Source organism: Astatotilapia calliptera, chromosome 10 (genome assembly GCF_900246225.1).
Source record: "Astatotilapia calliptera chromosome 10, fAstCal1.2, whole genome shotgun sequence".
NCBI lineage: Eukaryota > Metazoa > Chordata > Actinopteri > Cichliformes > Cichlidae > Astatotilapia > Astatotilapia calliptera.
In genome coordinates this window covers 9,850,971-9,864,454 of record NC_039311.1, presented here as the reverse complement: position 1 = coordinate 9,864,454, position 13,484 = coordinate 9,850,971, and the positions used below count along the sequence as shown (strand labels likewise).

Below are 13,484 nucleotides of genomic sequence, written 5' to 3'. Positions count from 1 at the left end.
CTGTAGAACTACTTGTCGAACCGCTTTAAAATGTAGCACTTGAATTTGCACATAGATGACACTGGTTTAATTCACAGTGAAAGATAATCTCTGATGTGGATATCAATAAAAATGTAATATGTGGTCTGCCCTGTTTAAATTTATTTTATGGACCCATTCCTCTTGTCTTCTAGGGCGTGGACTGTGGCTGCAATATTATTCAGCAGTACCACTTTTCAAAATTAGCAGGCCCCAGATAAGTACACAAACTCAGCAGAATGCTCCTGCACAATTTCTATTAGCCAAAGTTTATAAACTTCTTTTGTGTATAGTAAATTTAAGTGCAAATCTCTCTTTGAAATGAATCAAATCACGTATTACATTTGACTTAAGTTTAACTTAATTTTGCTGAACTGGCTCATGGAGAAATACAAACATTCAGAAATACAAACTCTCCAAAGTGTCTCATTACATTAAAGCACTGACATAGTACAGACTCACACAGGAGCTTTCTTCATAACTGACATGAATTCTGAAAAGTTCTCCTCCTGCACAGCTTGTACCTACAATCCAACCTGACAGTCAGCAGCTATGTGAGGATTTCAGCATATTACGCTATCAACATGCAGGGGAAAAAAGGCTAAAGAAAAGGCTCCAAAAAAAATCAGTTCAGTCACTTACCGACCACGTTCTCATACCAGATGACAATGTAATCAAGATGTTTAGAGCTAAAGTGCGTTTTTAGGAAAGCCTACCACTAGCTCCAATAATGTTAGCTTATAACCAGCCGTTGTTGTTGTTTAGCTGGCTTATTGTCAGATGTCCCGAGATGAGAGAGGGCCACATGTCTAATTGCTGTGTTAAAGCCCTGAAGATGAAACTTGAGCTGAGGAGGTAGAACTGAGGGAAGCAAAACAGCAGTGGTGGAGGAGCCAGACATAATGAGAAATAAATGATGAAGGATACATGCGCAAATATATAGTTTGAAAGAGCTATTTGTAAAAGTAACTTCTTAGGCTGGTCTCTGGCCACATAAAATGTGATTACATGGAACAGTGATCTTGACCAGTGTATGTATATATTTTTCATATAGCATCAAATCACAACAACAGTTGCCTTAGGGTGTTTTGGACAATCATATATTTTATTTATATATTTAGTATTTTATACCTTTATGCATTTTTAAGTCTGCACCTAAAAGTCAATGCAGAATTTTTGGGACTTTAAGTGAAAATTGCACCTTTGCATGTCGCATTACTTACATTTAAATGTACTGAACAGGGCTACTCGTACGAGGCTTCAAGGCTTTCAGAGGTGCTTTGAGCCCTCATTCCTTGTAACAGTGTTACACGACTTTCATTTTCAGTGTGCTTTATTTCTTCTTAGAGGGGTTTTTAATTAAATCCCGAGTATCGCCTGCTAAGAAGGTAATATCACAATCTTTGTTTGACATACTGCTCAAATAAAAGTTGCACGCACTCTTATTCACAAGCTTTCATCCAAAATTCCCCTCACACTTTATGAACAGTTCTATGAAACTACAAGGGTCTGTTTCACGTTGCTAGTTTGCTTTTTATGTCCATAAGTGTGTGTCCATGAGTGTGCTCATGGGTGTGTGCATGCTTCATTGCAGCCTTTCGTCATTTCATTGTTTTACTCAGAGACCTTTTATGAAGTTCAGATTGTTCGGGGATTTGGAGACCATCAGCACAATTGGCAAAGGCATAATGAATGCTTCTGTATTTTGTGCACCCTTGTGGCCAGTTTGCAGTTGTGAAAAGGTTTAGATGCATTGAACGTACATGTCCTAAGTGAAAAAAAATCTTTATTTCATTCATAAATGACCAAAAACAGTTTAGCAATTAGAATGAATCAAATTAACTAATTTATAGACAAATAAACAGAGGTTATATCAAACTACTTAACGGTAATTAAAAGGTAAAGCGACATTAAGCGACATTTAAAACAGGGAATATAGAATCAAATGCTTTAATTATAACAGTGCAAACAGAACAGAATCTCATGTACAAAATTAGATACAGAAATCTACATTTTAATGCAAGCATATTGACAAGAAAACATATTTAACTTGAGAAAAAGTGAAAATACATTTCTTATGGATGGTACTAGTTGAAGGTCACAAAGATCAGGTTCAAATTTGAGAAAATCCTTCATATAGGCTTTGACAGTGTGCAGAAGAGTGGAACTTTACTTGGGAAGAACATAATTCAAAGCAATCTCATTCCACAGGAAGAAAGGGAATAGTAAGAGTTCTCTGCAAAAGGCTTCTGCTGGTCACTTGTAACACAGGATAATGGCTATTAAACTGCACACAGGTACTGAAAAGAGTTCTAGACTTTGTGAGTTTTTCTTGGAAGCCATTTGAACAGAGTCTTGCACAGCTTTTTGCTTTTCAGCTTTGTCTTTGTTAAGTTCTTAATGACGACATTTTGGAGCAGGCTGAAGGTTAAAGGCTGGGATAGGTGCGCAGTTGAACGATTCAGAACCTCCAAGAAGCGTCTTTCCTGCTGCCTGAAGTCATACTCTACACTGGAGAGACACACACACAGCCCCAAATTAGTTATTCTCCACCTGAAGAAAACACACATTACAAAAAACAAAAAGTGTGTCAAACCTGAAAGCTTTCTCCGAAGATGCAAATGAATGTTTTAGTGTGTCGTATCTGCATTTCCAGCTCATTTTTACATAATGCAAAAGCTTTTCATGCCTCAAAATCACTATAAACTGTGTTGCTACATTTCACTTTGCTTTGTGTGGTCTCCTCATGTGGGAAGCGCTGTACTTGTCAGGTTTCAAAGTGGCTGATTGGTTTGGGCAGGTAGACATTTCCCAGCAGGATATCCTCTTTTTTTGGAGGGTACACAAGTCTGGTTTAAATATTCTTATCTTCCCACTTGGCCTTTTAAGGACCAGATGCCCACACACACACTCCACACACACACTCCACACACACGCGCACACACACTGGTCAGCAAATCAACTTATGTAACACTCTTTTTGTCATACAAAAGGGGTTTTGGAAAATAAGGAGATCAACAGGAATGTTTTGAATATTTCACGATGAAGACAATTTAAGGTTTTGCTTTCTCGAGCTTGAGGCGTTTTTGTTTTCCGAAAAGATGATGAGAAGAATTTTAGATTTTCCTCAGCCCACTTAGTAATATTTTTTATTCTCCATTGCTTCCACTTGATGCAACATTTTAGTTATTAGGTGCAAACTATACCAGTGTTGGAATATGAGAACTAACCAATATTCCATGATAAGTCTTACAGGCAAGGGATGCGAAAGCTCTTCTCAGACAGCAGACAAACAATTCCTTTCACTGCTTTCTTTAATAAAGTTTGCAAAGCACTGAAATGCAACCGCTACTGCTGAATTGCTGTCATGAAAACTAAGACAGTAATAGCTCAGTTTGCAATAACTACTTTTGATATATTCTCCTGCTTCCTACGAGTCATCGAATCTTCTAAAACATTTCATTTTAATACAGCATAACATCAATTAGTCTACAATCCAACTGACAATGCAAATTTTGACTTCATAAATCAGTATAAATCAGTTTTGTAGGCTGCTTGGACCTGACTCAGTTCTGTCTGCCTGCTTACATTTCCAAATAGACTATGCTACATAAAGCAAGTGCTTAAATTTGGCAGTTTTTCCATAAGATTTATCGTGTTCTCTGACAGGAAAATATAATCCTTCTGTTACTTCTGAGCAAGAAACTGCTTGCTAATGACAGTAAGTCATTAATTTTTAGAGAAATGAAGAGAACAGACTGGCCAAGAACTGGCAGCTGCAATGGCAAAGGTGCTGACCCATGAACTGAACTGTGTGCCTGAAACTGTAAATCTGTTGTCCGACTTTGTCCTTGAATAAACTGATACGTGTTCCTGTTACTGTGCATGCCATGCATGTTGATTTGGTTTAATTGGTTTCTTCATCTCTTTTATTGAATGAACACCAAAAGGGAAGCAAGTAGCAAAATTAAGGTGTATTAATTATACTGTAGCATTCTTATGGTACATTGCAGCAGATTTGATCAGTTATGTGTTCAGACTTTGCATGTAGGCACAACTGTCATCTCACCTGTATACAACACAAGCAGTTTTCTGACACGTTGAGCAGTCTTTGAAGTCCTGTCCTGTTTTGTGGGATCGCCGACTGGAATACAGATAAAGCACATTTTATATCACAAATATTGTGAATAACTGCTTAACTCTGTAACCCTTCAGTGCAAGAGAGTATGAGCTATTAAGAATTCTAACATAACTTGAATGGAAAAGGAAGGATGAATTAATGTATGACCCTATCAACTATCAGCAGCTTACATGAATCATTGTGTCTTATTGTTAATGAAAGAAAAATAAACGATGCAGCTGATGTAACAACTAAGGTATATGATGTCTTTTTAAGTCATGATAAACCATAAACCCGTCCTTTTGTGTTAACCAAATCATCCTTTTAGATTTACAGTGTAATCATCTTTCCTATCACTGTATCCATCTGAGACACTTTCAGTCTATATAACATAGCGTGTAAGACATCAGTAGGTTATTAGGAGTTGGTTTTTCTAAAACATGACCTCAGAGACAGTCACAGCTTATTAACACAGCACACTGAATGAGAATGATTGACAGAGACACGTTGCCAGAGGCCTGTTTTAATTCCTGTTATTTGTCCCAGAAGAATTGCGTGGCTATATAAATCTCTGCCCCCCTGAAATGCCCAAGTAGGTTTCTATCATACTCAGGAGCATAATCACGGACCTGTTTTTCAAACCTGCAACAATGTTGCAATGCCACATAACTACAATTCGAATCAGATTTTTTGCACGTTTGTGAAACAGACTTGATAACATGTTAGCAGTACTGCCTTCAAATTGATTTGTGCAACTTAAATCACAGTGTGCGAAATTATTTACACGACTGAAACTCGTTTGGTTCAAATGTCATTGAGGTCTTCCAGTGCAGATGCTGGAATATCTTTCTTCCTATTATTTACTTTAGTTATAGGACAGAATGGGGAAATATGTGAGAAATATGTGAGAAACACGTGAAGCTCTGTGCTTTTGAAAAAAAAACTGACCCTGTTTTGGTTACTGTACCCTTGCTTTTGTACAGTAATAGATAGAAACATCCTACATCCTGGTTTTCTGTATCATTTTTGTCCTTGGCAATACAGTAATTAGTAGCTAATTAACTGAACAGTGGGTGAGTAAAACATGTGTTTATAAATTTAACAAATGCACAACTGTTTTCAGTCTAAAAACAATGGTGTTTGCATTGATATTCAATGCTGCTGAGTGTTTCCAATCTAAGTGATGACTCACTGTAAAGCCAGAGATCAGCAGAAGCAGGAATGCTTTTAAAATAATTCCTAGACAGGATTCTGGCTGCTGTACCTGTACTGGACTGAATATAAAGTATTACAGCAAAGTATTTACAACTCATCTCTAACAAAGCATGTTAAGTATATGCCATTCACAAATATGTAAAGCTCTATTGTACTAAATATTAGATATTCAAGTAAAAAACTGATGATCCTGAAGTGATAAAGAAAGCTCAACACATCCCTTATTACACTTCCACACACACTCAGAGCCCAGACACACACGCACATTTACTTACCCACTGGTTGGAGCGTGCCATGTCTCTAGGTCATGGATAATGTTAAGCAGAGTAGTGATCCTGTCCTTGTTGGCTGCCAGGCTGGCCTCCACAGTCTCGAGTCTCTGCTGTAAGGCTGCTGATTTGCAGCACTGTGGGGAAGATGGCAGCAGCAGGGCTGCATCAGCTGGGTGGGAGTGAGCCAGGCTGGTGTCCTCTGGGCATGGCTGAGGAGGAGCGGGGTTGTCAATTGCCTCCACTTTCTTAGGCTGGAGGCGGAGATAGGATGCCAAGGGCTTTGTTGATGATAGCAATATGGAATTGCAATCAAGGCCTGTGTGCATACGGGGTTCTCTCTCACTGCTGCATGGGGCTGGCGCAGTGAAAGAACGCTCGGTACGTGTGAGTGTTTGTGGCGGTAATAATGTGTCAGAGTTTTGCTGGACTGAGGATTTGATGATGGGTTTGACATTTCTAGTTGAGGTGATGGGTCCACAGTTTGTTTGCACTGTTATAGAGGGTGTTGAGTTGATGGGATGTGTCTCTTTAACTACGTCAGTTTTAAGCTTAACATTTGCATGACTGGCTGATACACCCAAGGCAAACCGTTCTGCATTTGAATTCTTTTGCTGGGCTGTTGTTACCGGTGGGCATGTTGCACAGTGTCCCTCATGTTCGGTTTCTGCACATCCTTGATTATGTGCAGGCTTTTGTTGTTCCGTTTTTATGAAACCCTGCAGACAAGAGCTGTTTGACTTAATTAGGGAAATGTAATTCTGGAGGTTTGCGACCTGCGATGGATTTGAATTTTCATGGTCTTTTGACTCATGCACAATTAATTCATTGGTTAGATTAGCACTGAAGTTACTTTTATCAGAATGCAACTTCTCGCTGGGTTTATTGGTTGATTTAGGGTGATTAGTGCTAGCATCACTGCCCCTGTTATGATCTTTTGGCACAATTTGAGGCTTAGATAATGCATGCGGAAGTGCTAGGTTGCTTTCCTGATGACAAACAACACCACATTTACCAGGTTTGTTACTGCTTTGAGTTCTGATGTCTGGTCCTAGTGTGCATTGAGGTTTGCTTTTGTCGGGGGCTTCATTACAGCTAACTACCTGTGCTGTGCCTATTGATTGAAGCAAATTTGCACTTGATACAGAGACATTATTTTGTTTCTCTGTCAAGGCAAACAAATGCGTGCCAGCTGGGGTTGCAGATTTTTTCGAATTGAATGCTGTGTTCCTGAGAGCTATATTTTTGTTCAGGGTGCTGTTAAATCCAAGTCTAGAGCTGGAAGTAGTACTCACAGGCACCTTAACTTCCGAGTCTAGGAGATTGGATGCACTAGATGTTGTGTCTAGGAAAGATGTACAAGCGTGAAGCAGAGGTTCAGAATTTGAAGAGTTAGGGTGAATTATTTGTGCAGGCACAGACTTATCATCACATGCAATTTGATCTGAATTAGTTTTATAATTTAAAATGCTCAAATATAGATGCGGTATAGCTGGATGCTGTGGATTAGCAAAAGCTTGAATTCCAGTTGAGCTTATTCCTCTGTCAGTAAAAGGTATTTTAGCTAAAGATGTGCTAGCAGCTACTGTGGATGCCTTTTCTTGTAGTTTATGATGTTCAAGCAGAGCATGCGGTGGACCTGAGGGTAAAACGTGTGCAGGTGACTTTGATTTATGCATTTGGTTGAATGCATTGCTGGCCAGTGATAATGTGGGGCATTTAGGGCTAATTTGTTGGTTATTAGTTGTATTTATTTGACCCGCATGCTTGGAGTGTAGAGGCTTGTGCTGAGTATTGACTTTAGCAGCTATGCTTTCAGTGGACGTTGGTGCAGAATTAAAAACTGTGGTTGATATGAGTGTGTTGGTACTGGATGTATTTCCAGTCCCTGTGGCTACAGTATAGAAATGCGAAGGTGGTGACAGTGTAATCTCAGGTGCAGCATGTATAGACACACATACATTTTGAGATTCATTGTATTGTGTAGAAATGTGTTGTGTTGTCTTAATGCGCTTGGGGTAAGTGTGCGAATGTGGGTTGTTGGCCTTGGTAGCTATGGCCAACTTGGGGGTCAAAGGGAGAGTTGTTGGACGAGAGAGCTTATGGTCCTGTGGAGGTTTAGCACCAAATTTTTCACTGGAAACATCCTGTCTGGTTTCTATTGTTGCTTTTGTGATAGTGATGGTTTTAGCATGTAGGACGGTTGTAGGTTGGATTGATGTTTCACTTCTGGCAGGATTTATATTTGACAAAGTGACTTGATTGCCTATAGAGTGGACCGGGCATGCAGGGTGTGGTGTTTTTCGATACCTTAGTTCCTCATTAACGTATAATAATTGTGGATTGACTGTAATTTGGGTCCTGTTGTCAGTATTATTAATGCTGTCGGAGAGTTGTTGGTTTGCCGTAGGGTTTTTTTCAGTGTGGGATATTTGGAAAGGCGTAGAGGTCGAGAGTGAGGTGAAGGATGAGTTTAAAGAGTTCCCTCTAAGGAAAGCATTGGGAGTAGGAATTTTCTCCCCTATAATAACAGCTTTGTTGGTTACAGACTGTCTCCCTCCACAGTGGTTGCATATTTTTTGAGGCATACCAAAAGGTCGGGCAGCAGATAATGGCAGCGTCTTCCTACACAAATCTGTATAATGACCTTGCAATCTGGTCCGGTCTCCTCCACGACAGGTTGCTCCCTTTACAGGCTCGGCCTCATCATTGTGTACGGTAATCCCACCGATTGCCTCTGAGTCAACCACACTGCCATTAGTGTAACGGTTACCAGATTTACAATTAGACCTGGCATTCCCTGCAATGTGTGGATTTGTCTTGATTGCCCTGGTATAGCAATAAGTCCCTCTACTGTTCCTCTGACAGCAGGCCACATCCTTTGAGGCCTCACCTCCAAGTGCTTTGAAAGTCACTTCCTTTTTGGTCTTGGATTCGCCACTTTTCTGTTTTAGAATAGCCTTTTTCTCCTTGTCACTCTTTGTTAGTAGTATCTCCTTGTCTTCCGTTTCCTTGGTAATATAGCTGTTGGATGTTTGACTAATGTTATCTGAGAGTGTATCAGTTAGCTGGGTAGGAGGTCTACTTATCGCAGGGGATGTCTGAACACCAACACTGCACTGAAGTCCCCACAGGGCTCCTCCGGATCTGTCTCCTCCTGTTGCCTTCCAACCACGCACGCCAACCAAGGCAGGGACTCCTAAAACCGGAACCGAAGTCGTCAGGTCAGCTGCTCGTCTCCCCATTCCTCGACTGGTCGACTCAAAAGTCTGATAATTCAAAAAGGGGGTCAGCGTTTCCACATCATTACATCCATCTAAAAGTAAAAGAGGAACACGTTTAAAGCGAGAGACATTTTAGATGGCACTGTGAAGGAAATCCATGAGTAAGCAGGAAACAATGCACAGAGCTTGGGCTGAGACAAGGAAGCGCTTTAATAGTGCAAAAAAAGGAGGATAACTAGAGTTGTCAAGAATTGTGAGGATTGTGCTCTTACTTTCTTGGAATAAGACTGGAAAAAGCAATGACAATGTGCAAATGCTGATAACAAGAGAAGTGTTGTATATTATATCAGCACTTTGAACATAATGCAAAGATCCCACCCACATTAATGTTTCAACATAGCGCCTGGAGTAAACTCTAATGTCTTCTTTCATTACAGTATTTGCCATAGAAGGCAGCGTTCACCCCATTACCCTTCACGTTCAGCTCACCTTGAAAAAGAGTACCATACACTAATGCTATAGCCTTAATTAAGGTCTGTGTGCATTTAACCGCAACACCATTTCACGAAGGGGACAGCCTGTGTAAGTGTGTGTGTGTGTGTCTATGCGTGCACACAAGTTTTCTCATGTGTAGAGGAGGTCATTTTAATGATTTATGCAACAACAGTTCACTTGTCAACACCAGGGTGATCATGTGTGGATTTTTCAGCAATTCTTTATTATACAGTTAAACACAGAGTGTGTGTCTATGTTAGCGCTTGCATGTATTCATTCATGACAAAAAAAGAACATGTAAAAACATTTTGGTAATGCTTTCTTCACTTTCTCCTGGCCTTCATACCCCTCAAACTCCTTTATCCAGATATGTCTAAATTGCTAGACGAACGTTAGTCATCCACAGGGACTATTATTTTGGTTCTCGTGTCAACTGATGTTAGTTGAGCTAGGTCAAGTGACCCACGTCTGTAGTTGCTGTCTAATAATAAGTGACAACTGTCTTGTCCTGTTAATACACCATAAAAAAGCAAGCAGAGAAAAAACAAGCTATTGAAAAGCCGCAAAATGTTTACATGCCCTCAACTTAAGAATAAAACACAGACATACCTCAGTCTTTGTATGATCCTGCTGCAAGTCTTGGCTCCAAATGAGTTAGTTTTACGCACTCTCTTTTATGTCCTCATGGATTCTCAAGGTTCTGAGTGACTTTATTTTCATATGTTTTTATCCCTTAGCTGCACAATTCAAACTCAGTGCTGTCCACAGGCAGTCATCTTGGTAAAGCAATGCTGCTTAATGAGTTCTCTTCGTAACTGCTCAGATTCTGAACTAATCTACCTTTTATTGATCAGGCATAAAGCCAAGCTGTGTCCTCACTGCGCCCGCTTCTTGTTTTGGTCCTGCTGCTCCACACTGCTCCATAGTATGCCACAGTATGCTGTCCTCCAACACACTCTGCCCTATGCCTTATCTTTTTACCTCCTCTTCTCACTTACTCTTTCTGCGGTGCTCCCTCTCTGCTCTTTCTGCTACTGTCCTCCTTCCCAGCATTCATGTATCCTGGTCTATAGCTGGGTGGAGAAAGAGAGCAAGAGAGAGAAAGAGAGAGAAAGAGAGGGAGAGAGAGGAAGTGACTTGCATCAGTGGGGTAGGGACTGTGTGTAAATTACCATACAAGTTAAAAAACAGGAAATGTAAATGGCAGCAAATGTATGTAAACAAAGTTGTAGCAGTCTGAAGAGGCGGTAATTACAAATTAAGCCTCTTTAACACTATTACTAATTTGAGTCTCTAATTTCTTTAATGTATGTGGTTTCTTTTACAGAGAAGGCACTTTTATTCTAGATCGGGCTTAGTCCAGGTAGAAAATAAGCATTCATGTATAGCTAATGTTTGATTTTTCACATTTTGGGCACACATCCTTTTATTATCAGGATGTGTGGCCCCATGTCTTCAGTGCTCTGGGGGGTCTTCGGATGCCCTGGGTCTCCTGGGCTTTTCTCTGTCTGCATCTAGTTCCCAGAGGCCATTGTTTCAGCTTCTCACTGCTCATTATGTACATTTCATGACCAGTGTTGGGGTTGTTATGTACGTATTTCACATTACTTTTCTTAAAAGCAATCAAGTACTTTCTTAATTACTCACTGGAAAAAGCAATTCAATACACTAAACATTACTTTCACTTTATTCCAGTAAACAATATATACCATAAGCTAATGTTCTACATACCAACACAAATCCATATTCTAATGAGGACACATCTTTGAGGATGAGGATCTCTCTTTTAGTGATTAGATATGAACACAAAATCGACAGCACAAAGCAAAGTTGAAAACCAACCCAAAGAGAATTCAAAGTGATCGTCACAGTGATTCTACTTTAGCATGTAAAGACAGAAATGGAGGCAACAGTGTTTCAAGCCTGACTCCTTATCACTTCCTCTGTTATGCCACTGCCTCTGTTGAAGTTCAGGGTCCAGTTGCAGGTCTGGGGCTTGGAATCACTCAGCTTCAACATCACTCTGGGTTTTTTTTTTTTTTGCCAGCTTTGCATTAGCATGCTGTCTGTGCAAATGTTCGCAAAAAGGAGCCAAAGTTATGTTAGCAGAATAATACAGATGTTTCTGTCCTGTACACAGTTTGCATTTCACCATCACACCCAGGTCCTTTGGCACAACAGTGGATGTAGACCATAATTCTGCTTGGACAGGACACCCTTAAAAAAGTACTTGTAATTAACATATAGTATTTCTATCGTACAGTGTACTTTTCTCCACATTGGCATTTAAAGCACTTCACCACATGTGTATTCTTACTTTTATGAATATTAATTACTTTTCAGATTCAGATTTTTTCTTGTTTTTGCAACTTTATTATGTTGTTGTGCAAAATTTTTGATGTCTTCACAAATAAATAAAAATAAATAAATAAATACATTTAAAAAAAATAAGCTTTGAAGGTTTTTTCCTGCTGCTGACATTAAAGCATGGTTTCTACCTTTATCAAGTACTGCAGTTAAGCCCTGTGGAATTCTTTTCTTTTGGCAAATTTCTTTAATTATAACAATAATTTGAATATTGTCTTGGGATAATGGAAAAAAATATTATTTTCCATAGCAAACATGCAACATTCAAGTACATGTTTTAAGTGAATAAAAGTTTAATTTAATATCAATTAATGTGTATTTAATGTGTATTTTAAAAACCATGTATTTTTACATCTGACAAATAATTGATAAAACATCAAAATGTTTCTCATTTATGGATTTTAATGTGTCGTATATAAGCCCTTTGATGTATGTCATTTAAGTTTATGGACACTAGAGCCCACAGCCTCTAACATAATTTATTACTGTCACGGTCCGGGGCAGCGGCCGTGTGGAGAGTGGAAGGAGGACTCAAAGCGCAGCACTCATTCAGGTGTGAGGGTGATTTATTGATAATAACAAACATAAAGAGGAGATGGCAAAACAGAACTACGGATGAACTAAACTGGGTGAAACCACACAAAGGAGTGGCAAACCTGAACACGAAGGGAGAACAGCAGGGAGAGCACGCAGAGGATTTCACAGGGTAGATGCAGAGTACGCAGGGTAACACAGAGGATGAACACAGGTAGGAACACAGACGACGCGACGAGGAGCAGAGGAAATCACACGCTATAAATACACAAAGAGACACTGGGAAATCACACACAGATGGGGGAAACAGCTGGACCTGATTAACCTGACGAGACAGGGGAACACTAACACCAGGGACCAACAGAGGGAGCACAAACCCAGAACCCAGTGTCTAAAATCCCAAACACAAACCATCCCAAAACAGCCATGAATAATAATGAAAGTAATAACAATAAGTACATAAACATAAAGTCACTGAGTCATGGTCGCAGGACCATGACAATCACCATGCCTGCATCAACAGGATATTCATAGGATATATTGAAATTATGAATAATCAAGTATGGTAATGTTTATATTTGCTGTCAAATAAATCAGGTTATGCACTATTATGGACATCATAATATTGATTATAGTCAAGTGATCTTTGTACAATCTCTAAATAATATATTCCTAAAATAAAAAGATAAGAATGAGTTGTTTTATTACTGTATGTTTTGATGTTCATGATTTTTTTGCACCTGAAATGATTTTTTTGCATCATCTCCTACAATTTTATTACTTTCACAAGATTAAATCTTCAGCCAGCATTAGACAGCACTGCAAATTAAAGGAGAAAAGAAAGGATAAATTAGACAGGATGAAGAGGATTGTCATGGATGTTAAAACCTCCAAAAACGTTAAATACAAAAACAAATGAAATCAAACTAAGAATATTCTAATACTTTAATGTTTTATTTTCATACACTAATCTATTAAAATAATGAAAGTCCTGCTGCGCAAGGAAAATGCATCCATTCTGTGACTCTATATAGCATAGACTGGCTGCTGACTAATAATTTGGTTGGTAGTCAGCTCCGTTTAGACTGGAAAGATGAGAAATATGATGTGTAATATAATTATTTATCAGACTATTGTTATCATCAGATATTAGCAAATTTGACTATGGAAACCAGGCTGTGTGTTGACTTCTGATTTCAAGAGATTGCACTCAAATTCCATCACTGCAGCTGTAGGGAACAT

The 13,484-nt window shown here is 39.2% G+C and overlaps 1 protein-coding gene across 2 annotated transcripts; it reads right to left on the bottom strand.

Annotated features, from left to right (window-relative positions):
- Positions 1-2,043: 2,043 nt before the first annotated feature.
- On the bottom strand, positions 2,044-10,411 carry LOC113031259 (uncharacterized). 2 transcript variants are annotated; one of them, XM_026183288.1, is made up of 4 exons: positions 9,951-10,411; positions 5,629-8,938; positions 4,088-4,162; positions 2,044-2,529 (listed from the first exon to the last, which is right to left on the bottom strand). In XM_026183288.1, exons 2-4 carry the CDS (start codon positions 8,865-8,867, stop codon positions 2,331-2,333), a joined length of 3,513 nt encoding a protein of 1,170 aa, XP_026039073.1. In that variant the 5' UTR covers positions 8,868-8,938; positions 9,951-10,411; the 3' UTR covers positions 2,044-2,330. The 2 variants fall into 2 exon arrangements, with proteins under 2 accessions (XP_026039073.1, XP_026039074.1); XM_026183289.1 differs by having other exon boundaries at positions 5,629-8,891.
- Positions 10,412-13,484: the final 3,073 nt, after the last annotated feature.